This window comes from Delphinapterus leucas, chromosome 16 (assembly GCF_059928025.1).
Source record: "Delphinapterus leucas isolate spDelLeu-1000000601 "Yukka" chromosome 16, BTC_Dleu_Yukka2, whole genome shotgun sequence".
Taxonomy (NCBI): Eukaryota; Metazoa; Chordata; class Mammalia; order Artiodactyla; family Monodontidae; genus Delphinapterus; species Delphinapterus leucas.
Genome location: NC_143144.1, coordinates 55,742,174 through 55,754,547, shown reverse-complemented (window position 1 = coordinate 55,754,547; position 12,374 = coordinate 55,742,174). Strand labels below are relative to the sequence as shown.

Genomic DNA, 12,374 nt, shown 5'->3' with positions numbered 1-12,374 from the left:
AGAGTTTGAGAATTTCCCAGGATAAATCAGTCTTTTCTGGAATGAGCCAAAACCTTTGGGGCTAGGGAGCCAGTGAAGATTATAGAACACTTATGGAGGAATTAATCATTACAATGCTAACTTTTATGTGTCAATTTCATACATGCTTTTAAACATATTACCCCACTTGATCCTCACAACAACTTGGTAAGGTGTCTATTTTTATTTTATAGAGAAGTAACTTGAGACTCAAGTTCAAGTTGTTGAAATTCATATTGCTGACGAGATTCAAACCTATATCCATATAGATTTCCTATAATCCCCGCTCTAAAACACTACACGCCTCTCCCCAATCTGTAGGCCCTTTCTTCCCACCTCTAATAGTATGTACACCCAGGCAGCAGGATATGCATTAGTACCTGAACTTACAAGCTGTGCTCCATTTTTAGCCAAACTCCCAAAAGCCTTCCGACCTATTTAATAATTGAAATACAGCTGTCACCCAGTCCTGTCGGCTGTAAGTTGTTTTTCACTTTTACACAAAAGGCTGCCCATCCCAAAGCAGGGAGCAGCTGGGGGAGGGGGACATCCATTCTGTGAGGAGAGAAGCACTATTTGAATAAAGTTTATGATAACTATTTGGAGAGCTGACATCGGAATCCAAATATAAGACGACAGAGTGTAAGAAACACTAGAATGAACTCCACAAATTTAAAACAGACATTAGATACTGAAAACAGGCTACCAGTTTATAAGCATCCTAAGCACTTCTGTTGTAGTGAAGTTAGACGGGAGGGAGGAGAGATTGCAGTGGGCTACTAAGGGCCAGTCTCTTTGATTCCTGACCCTAGTGAAGAGCTGATAGCTTGAACTCGTTTGACCAGTGCCTACTTGGGAGGAGCAGAGACCCTGGGGGACACCTATCTCACACTTTCCCACTCTCCAGTGGAAGAGGAACAATGTAAGAGCAATTCTCTCTCAGGGAAAAAGGGGTGGGGTCAGCAGAACAAAGGGAGGAGGTATCTGACTCTTTTAGTAACAGGTGGTAAACAGTTCACATTTGAACCCAGCAAATGCAAATCCTAGTTCCTGGAAAATGAGCCAAAAGAACTACATACTACTACACGGATTAAATCAAATAACCTTCAATAAAATAAATTGATCACGACGTTAAACTAACAGTAATAGATAATTTAAAAACAAGAACAACTGAAAACTCCATTCCAACCAATCTAAGATGGTGCACAAATAAAGTATCCTTTCCCCAAACTGTGGAAATTGCAGAAACCTGACACCAATGCCAAGCACTGCATGGTGGCCAGAGTTGTCATTCAACTAGAGACCTAGGTGAACTTTGGTAGTGACATGTAGTTTATGAATATCTAGTTTATAATCCCCAAGTAACTTAGTAAGTTACTAGTAATTTTAGTCACAAATGTAAGTCAGTCTACGAACTGACTATGCATCACTCATAATTTCACAGTCCATAGGCATAGACCAGGTAGGGCTTGGTAGTGGTAAAAGGACAGTGATAACCATAGCAGGCAATTTTTCATTAATGATCCCAAGTTTTTAAAATAACCTAACTTGCATGTTTGACTTCCAGTGTCTCTCTACTATAAACTGATCCTATAATAAACTAACATTCTCAGGATAACAAGAAGCCATTCCATGTGGATACTCACACATTTGACATGTCAAGTATGGGTTTTTCCAATCTTATGCAAACTATTAAACCACAAAGGGCTTCATAGCTAGTGATGAAACATATACAGAATTGTACACATGATTGCTTATGAGGATGAAACCCTAATTAAAGGTTAAATTAAAGGTTACTTATAAATGTACAAGCATTACCTCTGGCTTTCTGGATGGTGGGGAGAGAGCAGGTGATGTGTCTGGATCTCAGAGGATAATAGATTAAGAGAGAAATATAGATATTCAGGAAATATACTATTCTGGTAAGAATCTGACTTAAGTTACATGGGGACAGGGTTGGAAGGCAAGTCTAGAAAGGTGGCTGGGTCTAGATGAAAGGTTCTAAGTGTTACAATAAGAGGTTTCCACCTCAACCCACAGGCAGTGGAAAGTCATCAGTGGGCTATGTTTATTTATATTCAGCCTGATCCACAAAGGAGTTGAAATAACTTACAAAAAGACCTGCTCAAGGAGATAAGAGGTTGAGGTCATCAGATGAAAGGAAAAATAAGGGCAGGAAAAGAAAATCTGAGGACAGATTGGTTTCATAAATGATACCACACAGGCCTGCATTTGGTTTAGGTTTATTTGCAGTCAAAGTGCAAAGGTGTTTTAGAAAGAATTCTGGTGGCAGGGTAGAGGAGGAATGTTCCTTAGACAGCAATCACATTGGATCCTAAACCCTCAAGTGGAGGTTAGAGGTGAAGGCAGTCAGTGTTTCTACATGCTACTTTAAGTGGGACTTAAATTTCTATTGTAATGACATGAATAATATAAAAACTACATAATGGATTCAACTTCAATATCAAATACCATCTTTTCACATTACTAAAAGAAGAAAACTTTCAGTTTCAATGCCTTTACTCACCCTCTTTCTCTCAAGGTACTAACAAACAATGAAATGTGTTACAGGAAGATGTTAAGAGAAAGGCACCAAAAGGCTCATTATCAGATTCTACCTTACAGCTTACTACGTAGTTTTGCCTCCTGCAAAAGCAGATGTTTTCACATTTATAGCAGTTGCACATGAGTCTTCAGTTCGTTAATCCAACTCATTACACACCCAGTAGAAGGTATTCTAACAACGGGAGAGTATGGTACCTTTTAGAGTTTCTCAGCCTAAGCTCCACTGACATTTTGGGCTAGATAACTCTTTGTTGTGCAGGGCTGTCCTGTGAATTGCAGATGTTTACCTTCCGCCCAGGTTGTGACGACAGCCAGAACTGTCTCCACACATTGCCAACTACCCCCCATAAGGCACAACTGCTCTTGGTTGAGAACCACTGCTTTAAGACAATGGTTCTTAATTGGAAAAGTACATCAGAATCACCTTTGGAACTTTTAAAAAGTTAAAAAATATCCAGGCCCCATGATGTAGATTCTGAGTCAGTAGATCTGGAATGGCTTAGACATCTGTATCAGAATCTTTAGGATGCAGGACCAGGCACACATGCTTTTAAGACTCCAGAGCCACTTTTTAATATGTCCGGTTAAGAACTGCTATGCCAAAAAGCACTTTCAACATAAACTTTCCGATACTAGTAAACTGGAATGAAAGGAATTTGGTGATATTTCACTGAGTTCTATATAAATTTATTTTATTATAAACAATGGAATTTTCCAGTCATGTATATCAGATTCATACTTACTTGCTAGAAGCAGACAGGAAAGTGCAACTAAATGCAGCTGCTGGATAGAGATGTCATACCGATCCATAAACAGGTCCAGCAAATAGACAGCGAGATGTCGGGCAGAAGGGCAGAGGGTGAAACGATTGCTCACAATGGCAATCAAGTCAGCAAAATACCTTCTAAGACTTAGCTGAGGGGACTGGCCTTTGTAGGAAGGTAACTTCAGCTCCTAAATCAAGAGGAACAACATTTAGTCTCACATAGCATATAGAAGAATTATTCCCACAGTGCAAAGGTGACACTTTTCCCCCAATATATTACTGATACAAGTGCCTAAAACACACTTTTCTTGAGTAAAACACAAAAATGAAAAAGATGAGTGGCAGGATAATGAATGGCATTTAAAATTTAAAACCAAACTTTTCTCCTTATTCTTAACCACATCTGACATAACCAGTTATAGGTGTTTCCTGCATTATGGAATAAATGTATTCTAACAAGATTTTTAATAAGGGAATCCTGTTTTCCCTACCAGGTGTTTTCAGGAAAACAGCATTACCAAAATACCAACCAAACCATACATACACACCCCCTACAAGAAGCTCAAAGCTTTTGGTTAGAAGGTAACAGATATGTTCCTCGTATGATGCATACTGTATTATACATGCAGGGATGTGGAAGGTACAGACTAGTATACATCCACTAGTATCTTCTAATCAGGCTTCTCATTTTTTAAAAACTAGAAAATTTCTACACTATTAAAGTATTTCTAGAACACAGAGAAAGATGGAAGGGTTCTAAATTCATTTTATGAGCTCAGCATAATGCCACACTAAACCCAAAAGGTATCACAATGGAAGGAAGTAACATGGATATGACCCTAAAAGCACAGGAAAAAAAAAAAAAAGACAAATTAGACTTCATCAAATAAAAACTTTTGTGCATCAGAGGACACTATCAACAGAGTGAAAAGGCAACACACAGAATGGGAGAAACTATTTGCAAATCACATATCTGGTAAGGTGTTAATATCCAGATTAAATAAAGGACTCTTTTATATATACAACTCAACAAAAAAAAAAAACAACTCAAGTAAAAAATGGGCAAAGGACTTGACTAAACATTTCTCCAAAGAAGACATACAGATGGCCAATAAGCACGTAAAAAGATGCTCAAAATCACTAATCATTAGGGAAATGCAAATAAAAACCATTATGAGATACCATTTCATACCAATTAGGATTGCTATTGTCAAAAAAACCCAAAAAACAAAATCTAGAAAACAGAAACTAACAAGTGTCAACAAGGATACAGAATAATTGGAACCCTTGTGTATTGGCAGGAATTATAAAATTGTGCAGTCACTGTGAACAGTATTGCAATTCCTCAAAAAAAATTAAATGTAGAATTACCATATGATCCAGCAATTCTACTTTTAGGTATATACACAAAAGAAGTTAAAGTAGGGACTCAAACAGATATTTGTACATCCATGTTCATAGCAGCATTGTCCACAACAGCCAAAAAGTGGAAACAAACAACCCAAGTGTTCATCAACAAATGAATGGATAAACAAAATGCAATATATACATACAATGGAATATTATTCAGCCTTAAAAAGGAATGAAATTCTGATATATGCTACAACACGGATGATTAAGTCATCTAGAGATGATTTAAAGTATACAGGAGGATGTGTGTAGGATATACACAAATATTACTCCATTTTATATAAGGGACTTGAGCATCCTCAGATTTCAGTATCCGCAGGGATCTGGGAACCAATTCCCCATGGATACTGAGGGATAACTATATAGTTTTTCACTTACCAGATTATATTTTATTAACTTTTTGCTTATGCTATCAAGAGTGGATATAGGAACTCCCATATATTATTGGTGACACTGACAATCGATATAACCTTCTGAAGGAGAACTAGGTAATATAAATTTTTGAAAATGCAGACTGTAGATACCCCTTAAGCTAACAACACCAGGCCTAGGAGTTTATCCTACATATAAGGAGGTCCTTTGCAGCACTCTTTTTAATAGCAAAATGGTAGAATAAAAAGGTTAATGTCAAAAACCTGCACGGATCTCCAGAGAATTATTTTGAGTGGATAAAGCCAATCCCCAAAGATCACATAGTGCATAATTCCACTTATGTAACTTCTTGAAATGACAAAATTATAAAAATAAAGAACAGATCAGTGGTTGCCAGAGGTTAAGGGAGGATGAGGATGGGACGAAAGAGGGTGTGCCTATAAAAGGGTAACATGGGAGATCCCTGTGGTGATAAATGTACAGAAAATGTTCTGTACCTTGACTGTATCAATATCAATACTATCCTGGCTGTGATAATTGCACCATAGTTTTGCAAGATGGTTACCATGGGGGTGGGGGGGGAGATGGGGAGGGAGGACTGGGTAAAGGGTATAGGGGGGTCTCAAAATAAGCGTAATTTTTTTAAAAAGCTTGATGTCTAGCAACAAGGAACTAATTAGATAAACTTAAGGGACATCGATTCAATGTGGACATTAAAATAATGGGCAGTAGACCTATATGTGTTGATATGGAAAATTCTGACAAACTGAGTGAGGGTGGGGTGGGATGAAGGTACAGAACAGTGAATATGTATTACAACCTCTTGTATCAACAACAAAAAAATTATATTTGCAAATATACTAATTTATTGGGTATCTTTTCAGGAAAAAAACCAATAATGCTGGTAACCTTAGGGAATCAGGGAATAGTGAGGGTTGGGGAAAGCTCATTTTAAACCCAATACTGCGTCTTCCCTGGTGGTCCAGTGGTTAAGACTCTGCGCTCCCAATGCAGGGGGCCCGGGTTCGATCCCTGGTAGGGGAACTAAGATCCCACATACTGCAACAAAGCCTGCGTGCCGCAACTAGAGAAGCCCGTGCACCGCAACGAAGACCCAGCACAGCCAAAGTAAATAAACAAATAAATAAAACACCAGATACTATCCCAAAATTTTTAAACCCATATGCATGTATCACTTAAAAATATATTAGTAGGAGTTACTTGGGAGATAGGCTAATGGGCTATTTTATGTTTTTAATTTTTGTATAAGTGAAAAAAGGATCAACAAATGCTACTGAAGAAAAAGAAAACACATTGGCTTAGGCTTGCTCAACTCTTTGAAGAGAAAAAATACTAATTTCTCTAAATAAAGGGAACATGTGAATTTCTCATGTAGTCTCTAGGATTTTTCTCTTCTTTTTTACCATTTCTGTAGATTTTTACAATGGTGTAAATGAGTTACCATTTCAAATTTCAACTTTCTTAGCTGTCATCATGTGACATTTATTGAGCATCTCCCATGTAGCAGATACTGTGCTTAACCTCAGGGATAAAAGCTGGAATACAGTCTCAAGCCTCTCTCCAGCAGGTGAACCAAAATACAGAGATTATTAGAATATAATATAGTAATGACAGGGTATTATAGAACACTGAGGAGGGAGACCTAACCCAGCTCACGGGGTGGGATGTTAGGAAAAAACAAAACCAGGGCAGGCTTTCTGTAAAAGCGGCCTGAACAAGGTCTTAAAGATGCACTGGGAAACTTAGCTGGAAGACACTTGTGGACTTTATTTTTAACAATGTTAACTCTGCCAAATGAAGACAAAACAAAGGCAAGAATCCAAGGGCCATCACTAGGAGACTGTTAACAATGTGTCCAATACATTCTCTTTATATTATTTTAAATGGTAAAGTACAAGGGCTTATCATGTGGCTGTCAGATTTAGTTCCTTGTCCATGTAGTGCAGTTATATGCGTGAGAAAATGACCTATGCTTTTCTCAGCTTATGAGTTTTTTCTAATGTCTATTCCTGATCCCCTAGAATTGAATACTCTTGTTCCTGTCTGCTTCTCAGGATCCCACAGGACCAAAGCACAGAGAGACCTAAACATGTCATCTCCATCTCCAATCTCAGGTCCCCACTAGCTCACCACCCTAAATGCCATCCCCTTCCCAGAATGGGTTAACTGTCCAGTCAGGCTGGAAATAAAGGCATAGAAGGAATACTCACAACTCTGTGGGATATTTTCTTGATGCTTCTCACAAAATTAGCATTGTTCCCATCTGTCATAAAGGCTCCTGAAAATACTTCCCCAAGCATCCTAAGACACTAGTATACATAGCAAAACAATGAGAAGAAAGAGAAGACACAGGGTATAAGAGGACAGCTGCTTTGTTGGGGGTGGTGGGGGGGGAGAAGTGATTGTATTTTACAAAAACAATACAGCTGGCATTTGGGGTTAAAGAGGATTTTCATTTGTTGTAATTTTTACTCTTCCCTAGTAGATGCAAGGCTGGTCACACCAATTATTCCTCCACAGACCTTGGGTCTAAACACAGATACCTTCCATTGTGCCTGAATGGCAACTGCCCTAAGGAAGACCTAAATTCAGATGCTCTAAATTGTATGAGATTAGACTCCATCAAGGTAGGGATCATGTCTGTCTCATTCACTATTACCATTCCAACCCCTGGCACAGCACCTTGCACACTGTAGGCATGCAAATATGTTGAATAAGCCTATGATTACCCAACTAAATCACCTAATTAATAGCCTGGAATTAACATGTATTCTCTGTGAGAAAAGTTCATTTTAACTTTCCTTGACTTCAGTATACTATAAACAGTGGTCTCTCCAGTTCCACAGGTTCAAGTTTTACTGATTAACAAATTATAAAGTGTGGCCATTGTGTCAAATAGCAAGAATGTGGCTTACACAATGCTTAAAGATAAAATAAAGACAACCCACAGTAGCATGCCGCAGGTGGCCCAAGACAACTTTCAGTAGCATTCTTTCAGGCCCTGTGCTATCTCGTCCTCTGATAGTTTGTAAGTAAGTTTAGTACAGGTTGTGTCTTATTCCTTGGATCCTCCCCAGAGCTCAATACACAAAAACATTCAACAAATCTGCTGGAAAAAAAATCCATTTCCAACCTCAACTAACAAAATTAATTCAGGTAATCACTCAGGATTAAAATTACTCATAAAATGTAAGAATCGAAAACCATGGAAATCACCAAGAAAAATCTTTTAAGTTTCATGTCATTACAAAACATATGTATCATTAACATCAAATATTATTTTCACCACATACCAGAGGAATTAAAGAGCTGACACTTAGAAAATCAGAGCATTTAAAACTGAAAGACAACATCTGAAAAAAAAATTAAAAAACAAAGGTATTTGGACAATTTTCAAAGTGGAAAACCCGCAACTCTCTTCTTAACGTTCCAGAGGACCATGCCATAGTTGAGACTTTTCTGTAGTACAAACAGCCTCTTAGGGGGCTGAGGTGTATTTAGTGTCTAAGAGACTGAATGTCAGAATTAATAAGCGGCATTTAGAACTCAAACTTTAGAAAAGGGTACAACTGTAACAATTTAAGTCAGAATTAGGTTTTCTAATCTACTTAACCTGGTTAAAAAAAAATCAAGACACAAGTTCATTATCATCCCAGGATCTCTCAACTCCAACAGTGAGCAGCCTTTTTATTAAAGAGTCAGCTGTTTTGCTTCTTTCCAATTTTCTATACATAATGAGCGGCTCTCTCTATCCATAGTGAAATTAAGTTAAGTTAGAGTTAATTTTGGATCTGGTCTCTCTTCTGGTTATCAAAGATGCAGAGCTGACACATTTCGCTGAGATGTGACATACAGAATAAAACTGTTACTTAGGAGCAACAATAAACAAAATTTGCATCGTGCCAGAAAGGTGTACTTTTTCCCCAAAATCTTTTAAAATATACTAGGTCTACTCCTGGCCTTTGATATTAGCTGAAGGAGCAGCTAACTCCTACCTTAAGGCTTTCTGAACACCCCCCAAGTCTTGGGGTTTCGGGGGTAGAGAATAACAAATAGTTATCACTTCCTTAGTGCTTACTATATGCCAAGCACTGTTCTGAGCACATCTACAGTATTACCTCATTTTAATCTTCACAGTCGTCCCATAAAGCACGTTCTGTTATTCATTTGACAGATGAGGAAATTGAGAAGCAGAAAATTAAGTAACTTGTCCAAAGTCTCACAGCAAGTTAGTGGAAAGGCTGGGGAATTTACTGTTGTACAAATGTGACGTAACAGACAGCTGCATGCAACAGCAACTATAGAATAAAGGAGGGCTGCTCTGCCCAATTAAAAGCCAGCACACGTATCTTTTTAAATACAGTATCAAATCCATGTTCCATCTGGAAACAAGGACATCAGAATGTCCCTTCACACCTTCCCTCTCCCAACTACCACGCCCCACCCCCTCCTCATTCAAGTTTCAGGTTCTTCTGCTACAACCCAGGGAAGAAGCCAAGAAGTTAATTAACTTTGAGCAAATAGGCAAACTCACCTTTTCTGGTCTGGAAACTAGTGGCTAAAGACCCGGACAGGGCTTTCCAGGGAGCCGAGATTCATACTAACTGGCATAAGACACCGAATGGAAAGGTCGGGGCATCGCGGTTACCTTGTATCGAAGAGCTTGATGGATATCTGCAGCCAGCTGTCCCCGCCACCACTGACCCTCCAGCTCCATGGGACCGGGCGGCGCGCCTGGCCAGAACGCGGCAACTTCAGTCTGTAAGACACACCCCAGACGCAGTCACTGCCAGCTCCCTCCACGCGCCCCTCCGCGCCCCCTCCCCGAGGCGTGTGACCTCAGGCCACCCTGGGCGACTGTTCATCTTCACCTGACTCGTCCTAAAATCAGCACCGATCCAAACCAATTCCCCGACGCCGCACGTAAGGCCCGAGCCACCGGTCAGGAGAAGCCGGCTTGTTTGGATAACGGCCGGACCGGGCGCCGGGCAAACTGGGACCAACTTGGGCCCTAGTTCCCAAGGCGCGGACCCGGACGCGTGCTCAGAAAAGCCGGACTGGAGGCCCGGCTTCGGGCTCCCCGAGCCCCGGCTTTAATTCTCCAGCCGGCCCTGAGAAGAGGAGACTTGACACCAGTCACAGTCCCCCTGAGGTGAAAACCTCCCGCCGAGAAACCCGGAGACGAACGCCCGCGCGGCTCCGGACGCCCGCGCGGCTCCGGGTGCCCGCCGCAGACAGTCGGGGGCGCCCTCCTCCCCGGGAACTTCCTCGAGGCCCGGCCGACCCCAGCGCGCACTCAGACCGCCGCCTCCTCATCCAGAGGAGCGCACGGGATCGCGCGGCCCCAGAAAGGCGAACAAAAGGCCGGGCCGGGCGGGTCCGGTGCCCCGCCGCCAGCCCAGGCCTGCCGGTTCCCACGGCGGCCTCCCTTACCCGGAACCGCGGCCCTCACAGGCCCAGCCCCGCCAGCGTGCGGGGGACGCCGGCCCCGCTCATGCTGCGGACAGTCGGCCGCGAAGCGCCGGCCTCAGCTCGGGCCCAGCGCCGGGGCGCTCGCGCCGCCCATTGTTAAAGGACCGGCAGGCGGCTCCGCGTACAAAGCCAGCGCGGGGGCACATGCGGCCCCGCTACTGCCAATCTCGTCTCGCGATACAGCCGGGTCATCCGGAGCCGTCCAATGGGCGGCCGGGCCGGGCCCAGGTGCAACGCCCGGCAGCGGCTTGGCGGCCCCAGCCTGACGCGGCAGCATAGCCGGTCTGTTCTACGCTGCCCTGCGCTTCGCTTTGCCCGAGAGCCCCAACACCACCTACCGCAAAGCCGGCCTGAGGTGCGGGCAGAGGTCTGAAGAGAGCGCCGGAGAAATTAAAATGCTGATCATCCTTCCGTTGGCCAATCCGGTCATGCCTCTCACCTGCTGAGAACCTTCGATGGCTCCCCGATGCGGAGGAGGAAAGTTCCGTTGCCTCACATTGGCGTTTTATAAACCCTTCTCGGAGTGGATTGAGTCGGCCTCATCTCGCGTTACAACAGCCCCGCACATGCGAGGGATGGGATTATCAGTCCCTCCATTTGTGCTTTACCCGTTTCCGAAGCCCCTAAAGTTGCTTTCTTTGTGAAATTCTGTCTCAAGTTCCACCTCGAAACCTATTCCTTCTAGAAACCTAATTAATCTCTTCGTCCTCCTTATTTCCTTTGCTTTAGAGATTCCCAAAGCTTTGAATGAAGGCGGTGAAGATTACCTTTAGTAACCTAGCTTGTCAAACCTGTAGCGGATGTAATTAACCATCTGTGGTCGTAAATCAGGAAAAAAAAAAAAAACTGTGGAAAAACTCCAGTTAAGGTGATGTAAGACCTTAAGTGTGAAATCTAATCAACTGCACTTTAACTTGTTTAGTGGAATATCACAACAGAAGTAGATGGTCAGACCAGGACAGTGTTCCTCACTTCTGAGAATGTACATCAACCTCTTTAAATATTAAAAAATAAATCATGAAACCCTAACCCTTTTACTTGGAATCCTTTGTCCCAAAAGATGCATGACAGAGATCTACAATTAAGTAATGAATGTATGTTGAATGAATCTGAGTTTTAGCTATGACCTCTTCATATACTTGAAGAACAGCTACAAATATGTATGTGAGCCACGTGACACAATGCTTATTATGCTCAGGAGAGTGGGGCTTCAGGAACCAATGGCAAGACAAGGAAAACTCAGAAGCAGAAGTTGGCAGAGCCCAGTCTAGCCCAGCATCATTCGGGGAGAGGCTGCCTTGGCCTATCTTAGTTTCCTAGAGAGGAGATGGCCACATCAGGCTAAAAGCTCCATGCCATTTATAATGGCATTTAAATAGTACCTACCTCCTCAGGTTCCAATTCATGTGCCCTAAGCAACTTTATGACAATAATTTGGCTTCCCAGTAACTTAAATGTCCAGAGCCTGTTTAAGAACACTTTCAGAAGAATGGGTCACAGACTATAATCATCAGTTTAGTAAGTAGGCTGTCTCTCGTGGCTTCTACTTTCAAGCTGTTTTTCACTGGGAGATATGTGTTCAGAAATCATTCTCACAATTTCTGGATTTCTGGATATGATAAAAGGACTGGAATGTGTATGTGTATTCATTTTAGCGTGTATGTGCGTGTGTCTGTGTGTGAGAGAGTGTGTATATATATATATATATATATATATATATATATATATATATAATTTTCCCAATGTGTCC

The 12,374-nt window shown here is 41.7% G+C and overlaps 1 protein-coding gene across 7 annotated transcripts in view; it reads right to left on the bottom strand.

The window, feature by feature from the left end:
- CCNJ (cyclin J) overlaps positions 1 to 11,677 on the bottom strand; it is a 36,395-nt gene extending 24,718 nt beyond the window's left edge. For 3 of the 7 annotated variants that reach the window (XM_089897283.1, XM_089897285.1, XM_089897286.1), the window contains exons 1-2: positions 7,363 to 9,794; positions 3,327 to 3,537 (exon numbers count right to left, since the gene is read on the bottom strand). In XM_089897283.1, the coding sequence (XP_089753409.1) occupies positions 3,327 to 3,537; positions 7,363 to 7,452 (301 nt within the window). In that variant the 5' untranslated portion in view covers positions 7,453 to 9,794. The other 4 variants (XM_089897287.1, XM_089897288.1, XM_022569232.3 and 1 more) reach the window with 3 other exon arrangements.
- Positions 11,678 to 12,374: the final 697 nt, after the last annotated feature.